The 18,214-nt window shown below is 44.1% G+C and overlaps 1 protein-coding gene and 2 long non-coding RNA genes across 3 annotated transcripts; all 3 read right to left on the reverse strand.

Moving 5' to 3' along the window:
• Positions 1 to 1,614: 1,614 nt before the first annotated feature.
• On the reverse strand, positions 1,615 to 8,484 carry LOC308476556. Its single transcript, XR_013985952.1, has 2 exons — positions 7,324 to 8,484; positions 1,615 to 7,287 (listed from the first exon to the last, which is right to left on the reverse strand). It is a non-coding gene; the product is annotated as an uncharacterized lncRNA (long non-coding RNA).
• A 121-nt stretch (positions 8,485 to 8,605) lies between these two features.
• GPR12 (G protein-coupled receptor 12) lies at positions 8,606 to 11,442 on the reverse strand. The gene is made up of 2 exons (XM_081003829.1): positions 11,076 to 11,442; positions 8,606 to 10,216 (listed from the first exon to the last, which is right to left on the reverse strand). The coding sequence occupies exon 2, from the start codon at positions 10,199 to 10,201 to the stop codon at positions 9,197 to 9,199; it is 1,005 nt and encodes a 334-aa protein (XP_080859955.1). The 5' UTR covers positions 10,202 to 10,216; positions 11,076 to 11,442; the 3' UTR covers positions 8,606 to 9,196.
• Positions 11,443 to 17,033: 5,591 nt separating this feature from the next.
• Positions 17,034 to 18,212, reverse strand: LOC308476553. Its single transcript, XR_013985948.1, has 2 exons — positions 18,000 to 18,212; positions 17,034 to 17,300 (listed from the first exon to the last, which is right to left on the reverse strand). It is a non-coding gene; the product is annotated as an uncharacterized lncRNA (long non-coding RNA).
• Between the last annotated feature and the right edge of the window lie 2 nt (positions 18,213 to 18,214).

Here is an 18,214-nt window from a genome sequence, read left to right on the forward strand (position 1 = left end):
CTTTGCAGAGGAATGCAGCTGCATAATTCTTTTCCCTGGGGTGCTACAAGCAATCTTAGTAATACCACCCACACTCTCATTTCAACTCAATCCTTCTTGTCCAAATACTAATCTTTGTGCTGCTGATCTATACACATAGATCTAAGAATCTAAGAATGATGGGCTGCTTGCAATTCTGTCTGCTGCTGAACTCAGGCACACACCAGAGATTATGCAGTGTGAAAAGTGAGGTGGCAACCTTGGCAGGATTCCATTAAATCAAGATTGCGCAGGGTCAGAAATGCTACCCCCCAAAAAAAAACCCCACCAGTATTAGTAGAAGAGATTAGTAAGGTGTTCATAGTGAACTAACAGACTGATGCAATTTATTTTTTAAAAAAATCAGCTGAGTCGCCAACCCCAAAGAGCAGCCAGTTTCCAGACACAGAGGAAGAAACAGCTGAATCAGAAGGGACAGTGGTACCAGCTGAGCAGAAGTTGAACCCAGACCCAGGACACAACACCAAGCCTGGTTAGGAGCCTCTCAGCCTTGGTCTTCTTAAGTCTGAGACCCCTGGGATTCCCAGCAACAGCACATCCTGAAAAACTGACCCATTTTACACCAGGGGCCTCACATTATCAAGTGGCTGCTGATTGACACAGACCATGCTCATGGCAGGAGATGGCCAAAAACAACTGAAAACTACCCTGGTCTGACTCTCCACTCTTCAGGAAGTGGGCAGAACCTGGGAGGTTTGGCCAAGAGGAATTCTTGCCAGTGCAAGATGACATCTAGGAGCTGTCCAATGTGCTGATTATCTATTGTGCTCCCTGGACTACTGGTTAGTACAGTACAGTACAATACAGAAGAGAGAATGGTCAGGGAGCACTGCAATATTTTAAACAACACAAGTTAAAGGATGCAGCATTGATTTAACAAGCACTTTTATTTGAAGACACCAGGAAGTGGGGTGCAAATCAAGGAAATGGATGCAAGGACCCAGCTCCTGAGGGCAGTGGCAGATTGCATGAAAATGACCTGGAGCACAATATCCTAAGAATTGTGATGGCCAGGAGTCAAAGACTTGAATATGTGGAGGCTTCCTGCATCTATTATGGGAAAAGAATAATGAGGACAGTGCCTTGTTTCTTTTATTTCTTTTAAAGTATCGTTGCCTTTTTCTCTGTAAAAATTCGTTTAAAAATCTCAACATAGTTTAATAAAAAATGGGGGGGGGGAGAGAAATTGAGATTGAAAAGCAATTCAATACTGCTGAGAAGGCATGTCTGTGGATGTGACCTTGACCGGTTTTCATGTCATCAGCTGCTTTTAATAATCAGAATTCACCTGGGCTGTTTGTAGCACATCACACGCTTGGCTGTGTTGACTGCCTCTTGACTGTGTCGCTCTCTTGGTTGCTAGTATTTTATTTATTCATTTGATTTCTTACCTGCCCTGCACTGGAAGTCCCCGGTGCTGGTTGGAGCAATATATTATACAATGGTAAAAAAAAAAAAGATCAAACCGTTACAACTGCAAAACAAGTAAAATAGTTCCAGACAGATCAGAACAGAATAAATTCAACACAAGGGGTGAATCCCACAAAATTAAATGCTTCAACAATCACAGGCCAGTTAACGACATAATTGCTCTTTATTGTAAACTCTTATTGTGAACCCTTTATGAAGGGTGGAATGCAAAGAAACAACTTTAAATAAACACTTAAATGTATACGAGCTGTTTCATTCAGGATTTGTTTTCATGTCCTGAATTCCCACAACCCCTACAAGCGGGCAGAAACAATGGACTTCCATACACTGCCTGCTTGGGCTGCTTGAGGTGTCATTTTGCTCCTCCATTACTGCTCTATTTCTTGTTCATAACATACCTTCTTTTTTCACCCCTTTGTAGGTCAGAGAACTTGGTATTCAAGCGCTGATCAGACCCATTTTTCTTTCAAATGTTTCAGACAATTGGTCCATCTAGCTCAGTATTGTCAACACTGACTACCAGCAGCCATCCCAGGATTCAGATAGGGGACATTCCTTGGAGATGCCAAAGATAGAACCTGAGACCTTCTGCACACACAGCAGATGCTCTACCACTGAGCTACGATCTTTCCTCAAGGTACAGGCTGAGGCCATGGCACCAATATGAATGCTTCAACATGTATTTTCAATATGCATTTAACACAAATTCTGAGAGACTGGTCTCTTACTTGCATTCATTCTGCCTTGTGTGCCCCCAGTACAAGATGTATGCTGCGTGATGACATAGGACAGGCCAGGGCCAGATTTACATATAATCTAAACAAGCTATAGCTTAGGGCCCCACTCTCTTGGGGGCCCCAAAAAAATTTAAAGGAAAAAACCCCTGGATGTACATTTCCAAAATGTAAGATAAAACACAAATAAAATAAAACCTACATACAGCAACAGTGTTTTGTTTTGTGTTGTGTAGGCTCCTGTGATGTAAGTAATGGGCCCACCTGCTAGCCTGCTCCCTAAAATATCACTGGTTTGCTCATTTCTATATACAGGGTGCCTACATTCTGTATGGACTGGTCGCATGGCAACGTGTAGCATGCAGCTGCAGACTGCAGTGCAGCGCAGTTTAATGCAGGTCAAGCTGTTGTACCTGTTATCTAATATTAAAGAGTGATTGTAGACTGATGATCAGGCAGCATAGACTAAGGGTATGAGTCTTATGCCTACTGATTGGTTCCATGTAATACATAATTTGTTTATTTTGATCCCATTGTGGCTTTAGAAACCTATTAGGTCCATTAATTACCATATAGCATATATTCAACACAAAAAAGGGACAATTTGTTGTTGACAAAGGACAGCTGGACATATAAAGGGCCCCATCGCCTTCAGTAGCTTAGGGCATCATCAAACCTAAATCTGGCCCTGAACAGGGCTTTCTCTATGGTGGCCTCAAAGTTCCAGAACTCCCTCCCTAGAGATGCTTGCTTTTCTCCTTTCTCATTGGCTTTTAGTAAAGGTATCTAGATGGTCAAGGTTCCTCTCTTCCAGAGGGCTTTTGGACTGCCCCAATTTCCTCCCACCACCTCACCCTGTAGTTCTGCTGCATTGACTAGTTTTTATTGAGTATTTGAAAGAAGTGGTATGCTTTTAGAAACGATTCCATGTTGCTTTTTGATACGTTTTATTAGCTGCCTCGGAGACTTTTAATCAGAAAGCAAGCTATAAATATTTCAAGAAATCAATCCCTCTTGTAAACCTGACGGCGTTTCTTTCGCTTGCGGAATGCTATTTAACATTTTCACAGTAAGCCACCTTGCGAGGGCTTTCCTCTCTGCAGGGCAGAGATATGTTCTGTCAACCTTATGTCAACCGTTTGTGCCAATAGTCAAGCACACTGGCAGCTATTTGCTGGCCACTTCTCTAAAACACGAGGGGGGCTAGAAAGCAGCCCGAAGGAAACAGCAACAGAAAAGAGGGTCAAGTGAAAAGAAACTCGCATATATAAATACAGTACTTTAAAAATCAAGATGTGACTCATGCTTTTGAACATCTGGGGATACACAGTGCTGCAAAGGCTCTTAGTCACTCTCAACAGGCTGAAAGACTCAGCTGGTAAGAAAAAGGAGTTTCTCCTTTCTAACCTGCTGAGACTTTGTATTTAAAACGAGTGCTGTACACACAGTGCAGAGTAAAGGATGCACAGCTCACATCGTGCTAGCTCATGATCCTTGGGCTCATATCTCTTCCCCCCAAAGACTCCCATATGCATCTTTTAATGCGAATTGCGACTGATATGCAAAAATTCAATGTGAGTAAGCCCCTCTCATGGCATTGCTCCATCTCTTTTTCACAGCAAGCACATTTCTGATTTGCATTTAGAGATCTATGTGCAGTGGGCAGTGGTGCTGGTTGTACTCAGGTGTCTAACTTACACCCAGGAGCTGTTTACAACCCACACAGGTACTAGAACTGGCCTACAGAAACAAACCCTAGTGCACAGGTCTACAGAATCTCTTCTCCTCGGATTAAAATAATCTTCTTTGCATATATTACAAAATACACTTGATAATCTTCATGTAACTTGGAGGGATGGGCGGATATACACTGATGCGTGAAAACTTTCATGGTTGTCTTAATAGGACAGCATGTTGTACCAATTCATTGACAATCACTTTCTTTTTTAAAAAAAAAAGAGTTCTAAAAATTGCTGCTTTTGGCCCCAGAGGAAATGGCACATTTGTCCACTACATTTGTACAAATTGTGTCTAGGTAGCATATGTAAAATAATACTAATAGTACTACTAATAATAAATTGCTGCAGTTTTCCAGTTTGTGATATTTGGTGGGACTGGAGGGAATAAGAGCACGTTACAGGCAAACCAGAGTTTAGTGTTACATTCAAACAGAGTCACGCTTTGAAAGAAAGGGATAGTAAAAGAAAAGAACCAATTATTATCCAATTTATAGACGCTTTCCTCTCTGGTCAGCTGAGAGGGATTCTTACTTGTCCTAGGCAAGGAGGCAGCTACACAAGTTTGCACACTGAACACATCAGACTCCTGGGCATGTTAGAGAAAGACAGAGAGAACAAAAAGTGGTTTTGGCAACATTTGAACAAGATTCTTTCTTTGTTTTACTAGGGCAATACAATCAAAATAAACTGACTTTTTCATTTTAGCAAACAAGCCTAACACGTAGTTGTCATACATTGTATACACTTTGTATAAAAATCAAGAGCATTCATTCTAGAACACATTAGGAGATGCTTCCTTATAGTGGGAACCTGAAAACAATCAGAATTGCCTTAATATACAAATGTAGACAAAGAAACGCATTATAGTATTTTGAGATGTAGATTGTTGCTCAGATCTACCCATCTGATGAGTCTGGAAGAAACAGCGGTGTTCAATACACCAGTCTTGAGAAGTCCTTGTAGTTTTACAAATTAAAACTTTCAACAAGATAGTTTACATTTGGCATAAAAACTAAGTTATTGCAATTGAAACCCCTACGGCCTCAGACAAAACGAGACCTATGCACACACATGAAATTCTGTTCTGTGTTTCGCTTACAAATTGTTAAAAACCACAGAAATGTGCCACAAAAGCCACAGTCGTCAAAATAGCCACATGATAAGACAGGGAGCATGGACCAATTCAAACACGTTTCACTGAGGAGGTACAGCTTGGACAAAGTGTTTGTACCACCTCAACTTTCCACTGAGTTGTTCTGTTGAGAGTTCTCCCTGTGAAAACAGCGCCACAAGTGAGAAAGTTTAGCACCCCAGACAGGAGGCTAGGCTAGAAAGCTCCCCACCCAAAAAACAAGGCAATAGTTCCTACCACACAAGAAGTTTGTGCTACAACAAACCCATAAGATTGAATCAGCCCTTTGATTAGTAAGATACAGTGTCAGCAATATGGAATAGTCTTCCATCAATATATATCATACAGTGCTTTTTTAAAATATAACTTTCAATATTTCTTTTCTCACAAAGGAAAGGTAATGGATTTATACAGAGAGACATCACTGAAACAATAAGGTATATCGCTTTGACATTCAGAAGATGTGTAAACTCCTGTCAATGCATAGCAACCACACTCTTGGGGAGACATTCTGGGTCCAAGGTCAGAGGTTTTTGCTCCCCGTTATATTGCACCCCACCCCCGCAAGCAGTTCCATTCCCTTCTCCTCTCCCCAACCATTCCTGGGTTTTGAGTCAGCTCTTCTCCTTGGTCGCTCAGAATGCTTGCCAGCTTTTCCCTGACAGAGGTTCGGTGCTTCGAATTGCTTTGCAACAGGCAGAAATCAATCAGGAGCTGCTTTGTCTGGCAGAGGGATGCAATAATGGGGGAGCTGCATTTTGTCGAATTTCTGCGTGCCGCTGTTAAAGAACGGGCAGCCAACATGGTGCCCTTCAGATGTTCTGAATTCCAGCTGCCATCAGCCACCATCAACATGGCCAGTGGTCAAGGAGGATGGGAACTGAGGTCACAACATCCAGAGGGAACCACATTGGCTGCCCCTTTATTAAAGGCACAGTCTCAATTAGAATAATAGAGAAAAGAGGCTCTTATTCGAGTTCCACGGAGCTGCTCAGATATCCCCCTTCCTAGCCAGAAAACCCAGATTTGCTCCCCTCTGATGGCTTGGGAAATAGGACAGAGATGTCTGTGGCTGGGCCTCTCGTGGATTCATACCCTAAGAATCTCCCCCCCTTGGCTCAGAAAGCAATACAAATGCCTACATTTCATTTAAACAGGCCAAGCTGCCAGTAAAGCAGTAGTGGGCAACCTGTGGCCCTCCAGAAGTTATTGGACTACAGCTCCCATCATTGCTAACCATTGGTCATGCTGGTGGGTGTTCAACAGATGTTGAAGCCCACAATCTGGAAGACAACAGGCTGAAAACCACTGCATTCTTAAGTCCTCGTGAAAATACTGCTTTTTATTTTTATTTTTTATAGATTTTTTTATAATCCAAAACTTACAATACTCTTTCTGGCATGAGCATCCCCCTCATAAATGTTTCCAAGTGCAGAAAACAACAACACGTTGTCTTGCATTACAGCCCATCGCTTAACTATTCATTACAATAACCTCCATCTTTCACACTAGAACTAATATCCTGAAATGAAATGGAATTATATGAATACAGTATTGTGCTTCAAAACTGGGGGGGAGTGACTAGAATTTTTTTTTTTTTTTAAATGTTTCGTGCACATTTCATTATTCGGAATGACAATCTGAGCTCATGCACTCAAACATGAAAATGTCAGATTTCAGAACTGGAGGCCAGAGCAGAACAAAGTGTGTCTCATGTAAAACACATACAAATGTCAGTGACAAATCTTACCAAGCTGTCCTGGGTTGAGATTAATGCTGAATTTAAAGCACGTTGTTTCACTGAATTGTTCTTGAAGCCTTGAAGGTGAATATTTTTTTAAAAAAATTACCAGCCCCACCAATATTTTTTCCACCAGCCTATGTGCCTGCCGTCGTGTATTTTAAGCGTCACAGTAGTGGGTTTGGCAATCTATGTGATCAGAAGAAATCACTACTCACCAAATGTGAGTGGGCAAGTGGCTAACTGCAAGGCTGGCTGAAAAAAATTAACCTGTTGTAAAAACAGAGAATTCTGTGCTTTATTGCTGTATAACAGTCCTAGTTATTGCAAATCAGCTGTCTAGGGTGCAGAATCATAAACACAAGCACTAATGGAGCTATTGAAGATTCCTATTGGATTTGCAGCCATTAAAGGAAACGTGAGTTAATGATTCTTGCCCACTCTTCAGTTCACACATAAGGTAAGCCAAACCTTGGGTTGGCACAGCTGCAAAGGTTCTTGAGAGACTCTCTGCACTCTTCCCCTTGTTCTCGTCCTGCTGCACTGCTTTGAGCTAAGCTATTCTTTGGCTTGATCCCATTATCCACATATGGGATCATGGTTTGCTCTCCCAAGACAAACCACAAGCTGTAAACCCCACAAAAAGAAATAATACTTAAAACCAGTGCTTTCCCCCAGGGGGTACTCAATGGTACACAGTACCGGCACATCTGTTGTTGTTGTTAAAAAGTGTGGCACTTACTGTAACGACTTCATGGTGAGTACCGGCATCTATTTTTCTAGGGGGGGAAAGCACTGGTTCAAACTAATGGTTTGCCTGAAGCAGGACAAACCTCAACTCCAGGGTTCAGATGACATGCTAAGCCAAACCATGGCTTAGCTCTTGGCAATGCAGCAGGAGGAGGACCAGAAGAGGAGCACAACAGCTACCATCTCTTCTCTGGGAACCTGCATACTTACAATAACCCATGGTTTAGCTCACTCTTATATGTGAACTGGGTTGAAGACCAAAAAGGATGGGGTTTTTCTTAATACTAAAAAGAAAAAAGCAGCATAACTGGTCTCAGTTGCGTAAACAACTGGGGAAAAGACTAATTTTTTGCTCATTTAGAGATTTATGGGAAACGGTGTAACTTCTGAGGTCACATTTTAGGCAAACTTCTCTGCACGGCTTCCCTTGATAGAACAGGAATCAAACACATGCCTCTGATGTGGATATACATTGGCATGTCCTTCCTCCAACACCAAGATCTGGAAGGAAGTCATCCTATGTAGGCATCCACATGAAACTGTGTGGTGATGAAATCTCAGCACCACTGCAGGCCACTGTGTACACCCCGGTCTGGTATCTCAAGCCACTAGTTCCTGTAGTGGATGACTATCTCTTGACCACAGCCCACCTCATGTGTAACTCTCCTTGAATGTCATTTGCTTGTGTGCTAAAATGCAAGTCTGTAGATCTGTGTCTCTAAATACATCAGAAACAATAAAGAGAGAGACGAATTCACAACCCATTTACTCTGGACTAGTCTTATTAAGACGTGGGTGGTGCTGTGGGTTAAACCACAGAGCCTAGGGCTTGCCGATCAGAAGGTCGGCGGTTCAAATCCCCGTGACGGGGTGAGCTCCCATTGCTCAGTCCCTACTCCTGCCAACCTAGCAGTTCGAAAGCACACCAAAGTGCAAGTAGATAAATAGGTACCGCTCTGTCAGGAAGGTAAATGGCGTTTCCATGAGCTGCTCTGGTTCGCCAGAAGCAGCTTAGTCATGCTAGCCACATGACCCGGAAGCTGTACACCGACTCCCTCAGCCAGTAAAGCGAGATGAGCACCACAACCCCAGAGTTGTCTGTGACTGGATCTAATGGTCAGGGGTCCCTTTACCTTTACCTAGTCTTATTAAAGTTAATGAAATTGTTTCCCAAGTAAGTTGGGTTGTGGACTTGCTTGCTCCTGAACAGGAACTCTATGTGTACCTCATCCTACATTTTGGTGCAAGTGGGTTGTTGCAAGTGGTGCACATGGGCAACTTTCTCTCATAGGGAGAAATCAGATCTACATCTAACATCCCCTCTCAACTGATACGGTGAAGACTGGGAGAAATAGTTGGATCTAAGAGAATTAGTTCCCCATCCCCGACAAAAGCAGAATATAAGCAACACTCAAAAGTTGGCAAAGAGGTGATTTCACTTTTAGGCATGACCCTGAAACTGCACAACATGGTTTATTTGGGTCAACAGGGTTTTCCTTTCCTTTCCTCCCTTTCTTTAAAAAAGGTCAATACTCCCTGTGGCTCGAGTGTGAATCTGTTATGTACAATGCAATGAAAGCAGCAAAGCCATGTAACACAACGCTAAATGAACGTCCATCCTCTCTCTTAATCAAACATCGCTTGGAGATCTCGCCCGTGCCGAAAGGTTGGAAGGAATGCAGCCGCAGCAAATGAGCCAAAGTGCCTTTTGGATTTCTTGGTTTCGGAAAGCATATATTACAGGGTTGATGATGGAATTGTACGTGGCCGGGAGGAGAGTCGCGTAGGTGTATATTGAAGGATAGGTGTAGTCGGCTATTAAGGAATAGAGTGTGAAAGGCATCCAGCAAGCGGCAAAGGTCCCCAGGATAATGGCTAAGGTGGACACTCCTTTCCGGGTCGTCACATAGTGGGAAGTGGCCAGGAAGTGGTGCTGCAAGGCGATCTGATGGGCATGGCGCATCACGATTTTGCAGATCTGAATGTACAGCTGGAGCATGAGAGCAAACATGAGCAAGAAAGAGACAGAAAGGATGGCCGCGTTATTTTTAGTGAGCGGCCGGATCACACTGCAGGTGGACTCGTCTTTCAGGCAGTTCCAGCCCATTATAGGTAGCAGCCCGATACAAATGGAAGCTCCCCAGAGCAGAACCAGCATGATATAGGTGAAAGTGACAGTCCTCTCCGAATTGTAAGTCAAAGCATAATAGAGGGAGAGGTAACGGTCAACCGTGATAGCCAGCAAGCTGCAGACAGAGGCAGAGAAAGAGGCAACGATCAGTCCAACCGTGACCAGCTTGGTAGATTCCGACTGGAGAAGGTAGGCAAAGATAAAATTGAAGATCAATCCAATCCCTGCCAAGAGATCAGCCAAGGCCAGGCTTCCTATCAGGAGGAACATAGGGGCACGGAGACTAGGATTATGGAAGATAATAAGGACCACCACGGCATTTTCACAGGAGATAAGGGTTCCTGAAGTACACAAGACAATATCCCAGGGGTTTACTATGAACTCTGGCTCTGGGTCACCGGCAGGAATCAGGGAGGTGACTGCAGCCGTGACATTCTCTGCCGGACTGGCTTCTAAGTGATCCGGAGGCAGCCACGTTAAATTAACCGTTGGGTCTTCGTTCATATTTAAACCCGTCCTCTTCAACGAAAAGACAATTTTTTCATTTTATTGCTCAGATAAACAGCACTTTTAAAGGAGCATGCAAAAATAATAAAATAAAAAATAGCCCCCTCCCTCCCCCACCTGCCGTAAAACAGCCTAAATCTACGGGGCAGGCACCCATTACATAAACATGACTGTACAAAATGTGGGTGGTGAGAGGAAACACAATGGATTTGAAACAGGATTTCAAAGGAAAATGAAAAGAAGGCAAACGAGATCAGAGCAACACTTGCCCCCACCTGCTCCTTCATATCAAAATAATTAAGGACAATTGCATGTATCGGAGCTATAGGGTCCTGCCCTCGATAATAAAATGCGATACGACGGCTAGAGCTGTTGGAGATAAGGATTTTAAAAGCACACGCACGTAGACGACACCCAAGTTTTATTTAAAGACCGAAAAGCAGCATGGTGCTCGAAGCATTAAAAATCCACATCCACCATTTCGGAGCAATTAGTTAATCTGTAACCTTGCAAACAGGCATGAGAGCTTATTACCAGCGAGCCCTGAAATATAATCGATTGAAAAGAAGAAAAGAAGTCTCGCAAGTCCCAATACAGTGGGGAGGGCAGCCTATCAGCATCCAGAGCTTAAATAGATCTTGGAGGCACTGATGCTGCAAAACCTTGGCAGCGGGGGAAACCGGAGTGAGGGGGGGGGCAGGTAAACATAAAGGGGGGGGGGAGAAAATGTCATGCAGGGTGACGGGGGCGGCTATCGGCATAACCTCCCCACCCGGGCAGACGCATGGAGGAGATGGATGGCACACAGACACACAGATATGATCACAACACAGTCAGGAGAGCGAGACGAGCCCTCTTGCGCGGTGGTCACCTTGGCTTCTCCTCTGGAAGAAGAGGAGGAGGAGGATCCCCGCTTCCTTTCTACGCAGCTAGTCTTGCTGCCGCCGCCGCCGCCGCTTCATGCATGCTCATTGTTTGCGCGGCGCAGGCAAGTGGAAGGCAGGCAGGCAAGGAGGGAGGCAGGCAGCCGTCGCCGCGCCAGCTCCAGGCTCGGGGCTTTGCAGAGAGAAGGAGCGCAGGTGGGAAGCGCCCCCCTCTCCGTGCACGCGGCCGCCTGGCGCATCTAGGGGCGGGGAGCGGAGGAGGAGGGGGCGCGAGCACGCGCGGGAAAGGAGAAGGCGCGCCTCTTTCTCTCTCCCGCCGAGCGGGGCACCACGTGAGCCGCGTGGCGGAAAAGGCCGGCTGGCGGCTCCGCAGAGGCGGCGCCTTGGTAGACACCTGCTGCTCTCCAGTGCGCAAGCGCCGCCTTTGGGCGCTTTGGACCCGGCCGACGTTTCTCCTGCCTCGATTCCCTAGTCTGCTCCGGCCACATTTTATGTTCTGCTTTTTTATCCCGCTTTTTCTCCAACGGCTTAGGCCCCGAGTGGGGATTAGAACCGGCGTCTCCCAGGAGTTAGTCTAGCGCTCTAACCACTACACCACACTGGCTCTCCCTGCCACCTCCCTTCTCACCGCTGCTTCTAAGAGCCCTCCCTGCTGCTCTTGCTTCAGACCCTCATCCCTCTGCCTCGAGAAATTGTTGTTGTTGTTTAGTCGTTTAGTCGTGTCCGACTCTTCGTGACCCCATGGACCAGAGCACGCCAGGCACTCCTGTCCTCCACTGCCTCCCGCAGTTTGGTCAAACTCATACTGGTAGCTTCGCGAACACTGTCCAACCATCCTGTCCTCTGTCGTCCCCTTCTCCTTCTGCCCTTAATCTTTCCCAACATCAGGGTCTTTTCCAGGGAGTCTTCTCTTCTCATGAGGTGGCCAAAGTATTGGAGCCTCAGCTTCACTCAGGGCTGATTTCTTTCAGAATGGATAGGTTTGATCTTCTTGCAGTCCATGGGACTCTCAGGAGTCTCCTCCAGCACCATAATTCAAAAGCATCAATTCTTTGGCGCTCAGCCTTCTTTATGGTCCAGCTCTCACTTCCATACATCACTACTGGGAAAACCATAGCTTTAACTATAGGGACCTTTGTTGGCAAGGCGATGTCTCTGCTTTTTAAGATGCTGTCTAGGTTTGGAGAAATAGCCTCTGCCATAAACTGGTCAGGAGGCAGCTGCTCCTTCAGTCATGTATGATGCAGTGATTCCTGGGAAGGTGACCTTGGGCATGTGCAGAATGCCTTCCTTTCCCTTTGAATAGCTACAGCTGCCCCCCACCCGCCAGAAATGAAAAAGAGACGTCGGCGGGAAAAGTAGTTTGTAGGTGCAGCTCACTTCCAGCGCTCTTTCATCCTTCCCTGCCTAGGGCAGACATGAGCAACAGAGGGGGGAGCAGGATCTGCTTTGCTTCTTCTTAAGGCTTGTAGGCCCATCGGTTGGAACCAGGCTACAAAAAAAAAGTGGCTTTGAAAAAATGGCAGAATTAAAGAGCAGCAAGGTACCATTGTGTGCATCCGTGTTCCTTCTTGCAGTGAGGTCTGTAGGGTGGCAAAATGAGAATAGGACTTTTCAGTGGTGGTTCCCCAACTGTAGAATGCTGTCTTCGGAGAGATGTGCCTGGTACCATCATTATCAGCTTTTAGGTGCCAAGCAAAAGATGCTCCTGTTCACCCAAAGTGTTTGATTCTTAATTGGTGGATATACAAGCTTCTACTATATTGGTGTTCATCTTTGAGTGGGGTAAGGCAGAATTCCCCCTTTTTATGTTACTGCAGAATCAACACTTTCAGCCAATTAACATTATTTTATCTTTCTGGTTTATTTTAAATTGCATACCATGTATACTTTTATAAATATAAGTCACTTTGAGTTATTTTTGTAATAAGCAACAAATAAACACAATAACCAATCAATCGTTTCATTTGTATGCCGCCTTTCCAAAGTTAAAACCATTATTTATGGTTTCTTCCATTGACTCTGCCATCCTTGCCCTGGGCTAGAATAATGCTTTCCCTGGCATTTGCACCCATTAATTTAACAGAACCTGCATCCTGCTTAATTGCAAATAAAACCTCAAAGCTGTTTCAGGGAAGGGAGATGGGCCGCTTGAGTTCCTTCTACCAATTAGGGTTCTTCCAGGTAAGGCCTTGATATTGTAAAGGGGCCATGCAGATATCATAAATGGGTTCCTGGCAACAGATGTATCAGATATCCCCTGGAAAGGGTAAATCTGGATTAAATTGGATGGGTGGAGAGAAACGTATGGCATTTTCATGCCAACGGTGTTATGTGGATGCTGCAAAAGTCTTTCATGTGTGAGGAGCACTGATCCCACAATAAAAACACGTCTGATCCTCTACCAGTTTTTCTCTCCTTTCAGTTCACCTCCCAGCTGAAGGCTGAATTCTATCAAAGCAGCCAACAACACAACAATGCACATGTAGAGTGGTATGCAACTAGGGTGTTCCATCAGCATAAGGATTCGCCCTTGTGCAGTGGTGCTTCCTCCCCTCCCCTCTGCCCTGTGCACCTCCTAAATATGTTATGGGGTTTCCCTCAACCCTTCAAAACAGATCTGGGGAGGGCATGAGGTGAGCAGGGGGAGAGGAGAAGAGAATTTCCATTATGCAAGGGCAGATATTTGCATTCACAGAACGAGTTCCTTAGGCCTACATTGCATAGAACCCATAACTTCCTACACAGAGATAATCTCTGAAAAAGGGGGAAATAATTTACAGCCTTGTCACTTCTGATGTGCAACATATATGGGCTTTTTTGGCCAGACATGGAAAGAAAGGGAAGGGGCTTTGAAGCAATGACATAGTATGAATTGACAAGGCAGAGGCCATAGATTTTTGGTTTCAGTTCTCTGATATTTCATGAATCTACCACCACCCAGATTACCCTGCATAGCCTGTTGGCAGACTGTATTTGAGATAAAAACATTTCTGTGGAGGATGGGGTCACAGTAAAAGCTGCCTCAGGTCAGGCTATGGACGGTAAAACACTTGAAGCTTATAATCTGCAGGTCGTTACAAAGTCCAGTTAATGCTTGTATGCTATTTGCTTTCTGGACCTCTGGACCAAATCACTGTAGAGGTTAATTTGTGAACTTAATAAGTGTATTCTCTCAAAATTAGCAAAATGTAATGTGCTGCAGATCTATGGTACTTCCACTTTATTGGGTTCAATCAAAGGGATGTAGACTGTTGGGTAAAGGCATGGCAGGCTTGGGTTCAAATTCTTGTTCAGCTGTGGAACTGTGTGTGTGTGTGTGTGTACACATATATACACACACAGGGCTGCCAACTTGAATAAAATATTGAGGGGACCCGAGTAAGCCCCACCCTGCATAATTGATCACATGATGCAGCACATGCACACCATTTGAATGGCAATACCCATCAACTTTGGGAGGGGACAGCCCCCCAAATATTATATGGGGGGCAAAGGAGCTGCCCTACGCACACACATATACACAATGTCACCAATGGACTATTCCTCTATTGTAAAATCCATTTGTGCCAGTCATTTCAAATGCATTTATTTAACCAAGCATCCTGGTAACATTTCCACAAAATCTATCCATTGCAATCAAACTTTCCTGCGAAGTTCTTGTGATTTTAACATGGGGAATGTATCGCTTTGGTGGTGGGGAGTCCAAGAATTCATCCGATTACATAGCAACGAACCCTGTGCCTTTTATTCTGGTGGCTACATGCATCTGTTCTATACGCTGTTGTATATCACTTGTTTAGTTGGCTGAAAATCGCCCGTCGGGGAAATCAAAGCAACTATAAAAAGCTTGCCTGAAGGATTTTAAATATAGTAAAGAAAAAAGAAGAAGAAAAAGGACTCGTTTCTCTGGCAAGGGCTGAACTACGGAGTCCCACTCTCAGCGGAACAAAAGCAATAGGAAATGGCAGTCATGGGAAATCTTCAGCGAAGCGGCAGTCTGCATTAATTTAAAATGTGCGCACCCGCCCAGGAGTGACATATGGATTTTGTGCCTTGCAGTGCGATGAAGCTTGTGACACCTGTTTCATAAGCACACACCAGCCTGCTTTTTATTTTCTCTCTCTATAAACTGAAGGTAAGAGCGCTGCACCAATCTGACACCAAAAAATTGTGCGGAAAAGTCACCACTAATTGCTTGTGTTGGTTATTTTCAGACTAATTCTAAGAACTCAGCACTTTTGGTTAGAATTCCTTTTATGGTCTATTTTTCAACCAACACCTCTAATTTGAAGTTGGAATGCACACTATATTGAGTTTGCACACCCATATTGGGCGATATTAGCATGTTTAATAGCACAATTTGTCACTAAGCCTCTTTTGTGTCCCTAATTATCCAACACATGTGAAGATCACACACATGGAGGCATGATCCCCCCCCAAACCTTAATCCAGAGCCATTTTGCATTTAAGGATGATATGGAAGAGTACTATAATTGCGTACATTCCTTGGGGGAATTAGCAAGAGCCATTGATTCCCAATTTGGCTTCAGATTGGAAAGTTTAATCTGTGTGCAGAGTGGAAATGGTGGCCAGAGAGCAAAAATAGCTTTGCGGCTTGAAACACCAAATGCAATGTTTGCAGAAGAATAAGATGGTTAGCTGCTCAAGTACAAATTTATGCAAGCTGCCCTAACCCACATTTCCTGGACCGCCGATTTATGCTTAACTATGAAAGAGACTGAGACAGACAGGTGAATAATATTACTGTCACTGTATAAGGGGCGAGGAGTGGTGCTGAGGATTTGGCAGGCTGGAATGGAGCTGTACAAGCCCTGAGGGGATGCTTAGGTGCAAATGACACAGGTTTGGACATGATGGCAGGTAGATAGGGAGATTTAGAGAATAGGGGAGGTGGAAGGAAAGCATGGAACAATAATCGCTCCTTGATTCTCACTATAACACTAAGGTTTGGTTTTCAGCCTTCAGGGCTTCATGGAGTGGCTGGCCATGAATTCTTGGGCATTTTGCTATTTGATGACCAGACACCTCATGGGGTCAATAAATATACAGTGGTGTAGGGACTCTCCCTCTCACTTCCCCTCCTTTTCTTCTTTCCTTCTCTTTTTCTTTTCTCTCTTCTTTCCCCCTTTCTTTTTCCTTCCCTTTCCTGCTTCTACAGTATTTATCCTCTATATCATACACCCTAGCTTAGTGATGATGATTATTAATGCTATTCATTTTATTCCAATGCACTTCTCTTTACTAATTTCCTTTGTGTGTCTTTTGTATACGGTGTGACGGGTACAGTTCTCCAAATGGTGGGAGAATGATTCTGTGAATCCACCCTAATAATTTTTAGCTTCCCTCCTTGGATGTTGCAGTGTAGGTGTCAATTGGCCAAGGACTATGAGAACAATGTCAGTACTCTTTTTTTATAAATATTTTTTATTATTTTTTCTGTTTTTCAATTTAAAATACTCATTTTTACATCCTTAAGATATCAGTGACTTCCTCTCTTCTCTTTCCATGGTTCATTCTACATATCATAAATCCCTGCATATTTTACAAAAACTATACCGTTCAGTATTCCATTATTACATCCATCAAAACTTATTTACACTGTTGAATTTATCTTAATGTTGCCAGTGTCCTCAGCTGTACACAGTTATATTCAATAAACATTTTCCAATCTTCTCTAAACGTATGTTCTTCTTGTTCTCTTATTTTATTTGTTAAGTCTGCAAGCTGTGCATATTCTGTCAATTTAAGTTGCTATTCTTCTTTGGTTGGGACCTCGCTCGTTTTCCATTTAACAATGTCAGGACTCTTTCCTAGACTGCTCTATAACTGGCTTTGGTATGGCCTACACTGAAGACGAGAAACAGTGCTATGAATAGTCATCATTTGGAGGGAGTGGGGATAAGTATACAGTGCAAACACACTGATGATACCATCTTTAATGGGCTGCGTGAGTTTTCCTTGTGAGTTTGTCTTCTTCTGCATTGTATGTCAGAGTGTATGTGTATCTCTGAGCTGTCTACCTTAATTTCCTCAGTTGTCTCTTCCATCTTTGTCTCTCAGGGGAATACAGAAGGCGATAGGAGGGTGTTCTCCTGCTCTTGAAGCATGCAAGTGGGTGGATGCACTGCTCGGAGCATGGCAGGGCGTTCCGTGGCATATCAGTCGCCGTGACTATTTTTGTTTCACTGCTACAAGAAAACGAATGTTTATGACATGTTCTTCATGAAGGAAAGCCCTGAAGGGCATGATCACAGTCGAACCTTTATTATGCAGACCTTGCTTATATAAATCAGCGCTGGAATAATTCTGGAGGAAAGTTCTCAAATATATTCTCTCCTAACAGGAATGTACTTGCAAACAATAACATACATATTCTCAGAGGGTCTCTCCACCTCAACCCTGGCATTCTAACATTAGGAGACCAAGGTGAAGCAAGGTGTAAGAATGTTTAATTCTGCAAGTGCTAACTTAGGGTGTCATCTGAACCTGGGTTCATGGTTTTGCTTTCTCAAAACTAACCATGTGTTTTATTCAAGAATTGTCCTGTGGTTTATGACTCATGGTTTTGTCCTGCAGAGCTAAACCAGGTTCAGATGACACATTAAGCAAGACCATGGCTTAACACAGCACGGTGCAGCAACAGAATGACCAGGGAGGAGCAAAGCAGCCACAATCTCATCTTGCGGAGCCCACATACTTGCACCATGGTTTGGCTTAACATGATGTGGAAACTAGGTCAGTTATTAACAGGTGAAGCCATGGGAATGGGGGGAAGAGTGTCAACACCCGCCGGTCTGTTGTCTGTTATGCTGCTTTCCCAGGCAGAGTCTGGACCTGGACAGTTGGCCAACCCCTTTGAGGGGTCTTTTCCTTCAGAACCCGCTCACCTTTGATACAGTTCAATAAAAGCTTTTACTTCCAGAGGTATTTTGATGGCACACCAGCAGAGAAGGGCTTCTGTTCCCATGTCCACCATGTGGGCCTCTCCTAGAAGGCATCTGTTTGGCTATTATGGAGAGCAGGGTGTTTGATTCAATGGCCCTAATTTAGTCTCTCTTACTACATCCTTATGCCCCTTTGGCTGTTCCTAGAGTGCAGCCTA

The sequence above is a fragment of the Podarcis pityusensis genome (assembly GCF_964106645.2).
Source record: "Podarcis pityusensis genome assembly, chromosome: 4".
Taxonomy (NCBI): domain Eukaryota; kingdom Metazoa; phylum Chordata; class Lepidosauria; order Squamata; family Lacertidae; genus Podarcis; species Podarcis pityusensis.

Bases quoted from the DNA above. Each gene is read 5' to 3' on its own strand.
- GPR12 (XM_081003829.1), bottom strand. From the start codon at position 10,201: ATGAACGAAGACCCAACGGTTAATTTAACGTGGCTGCCTCCGGATCAC.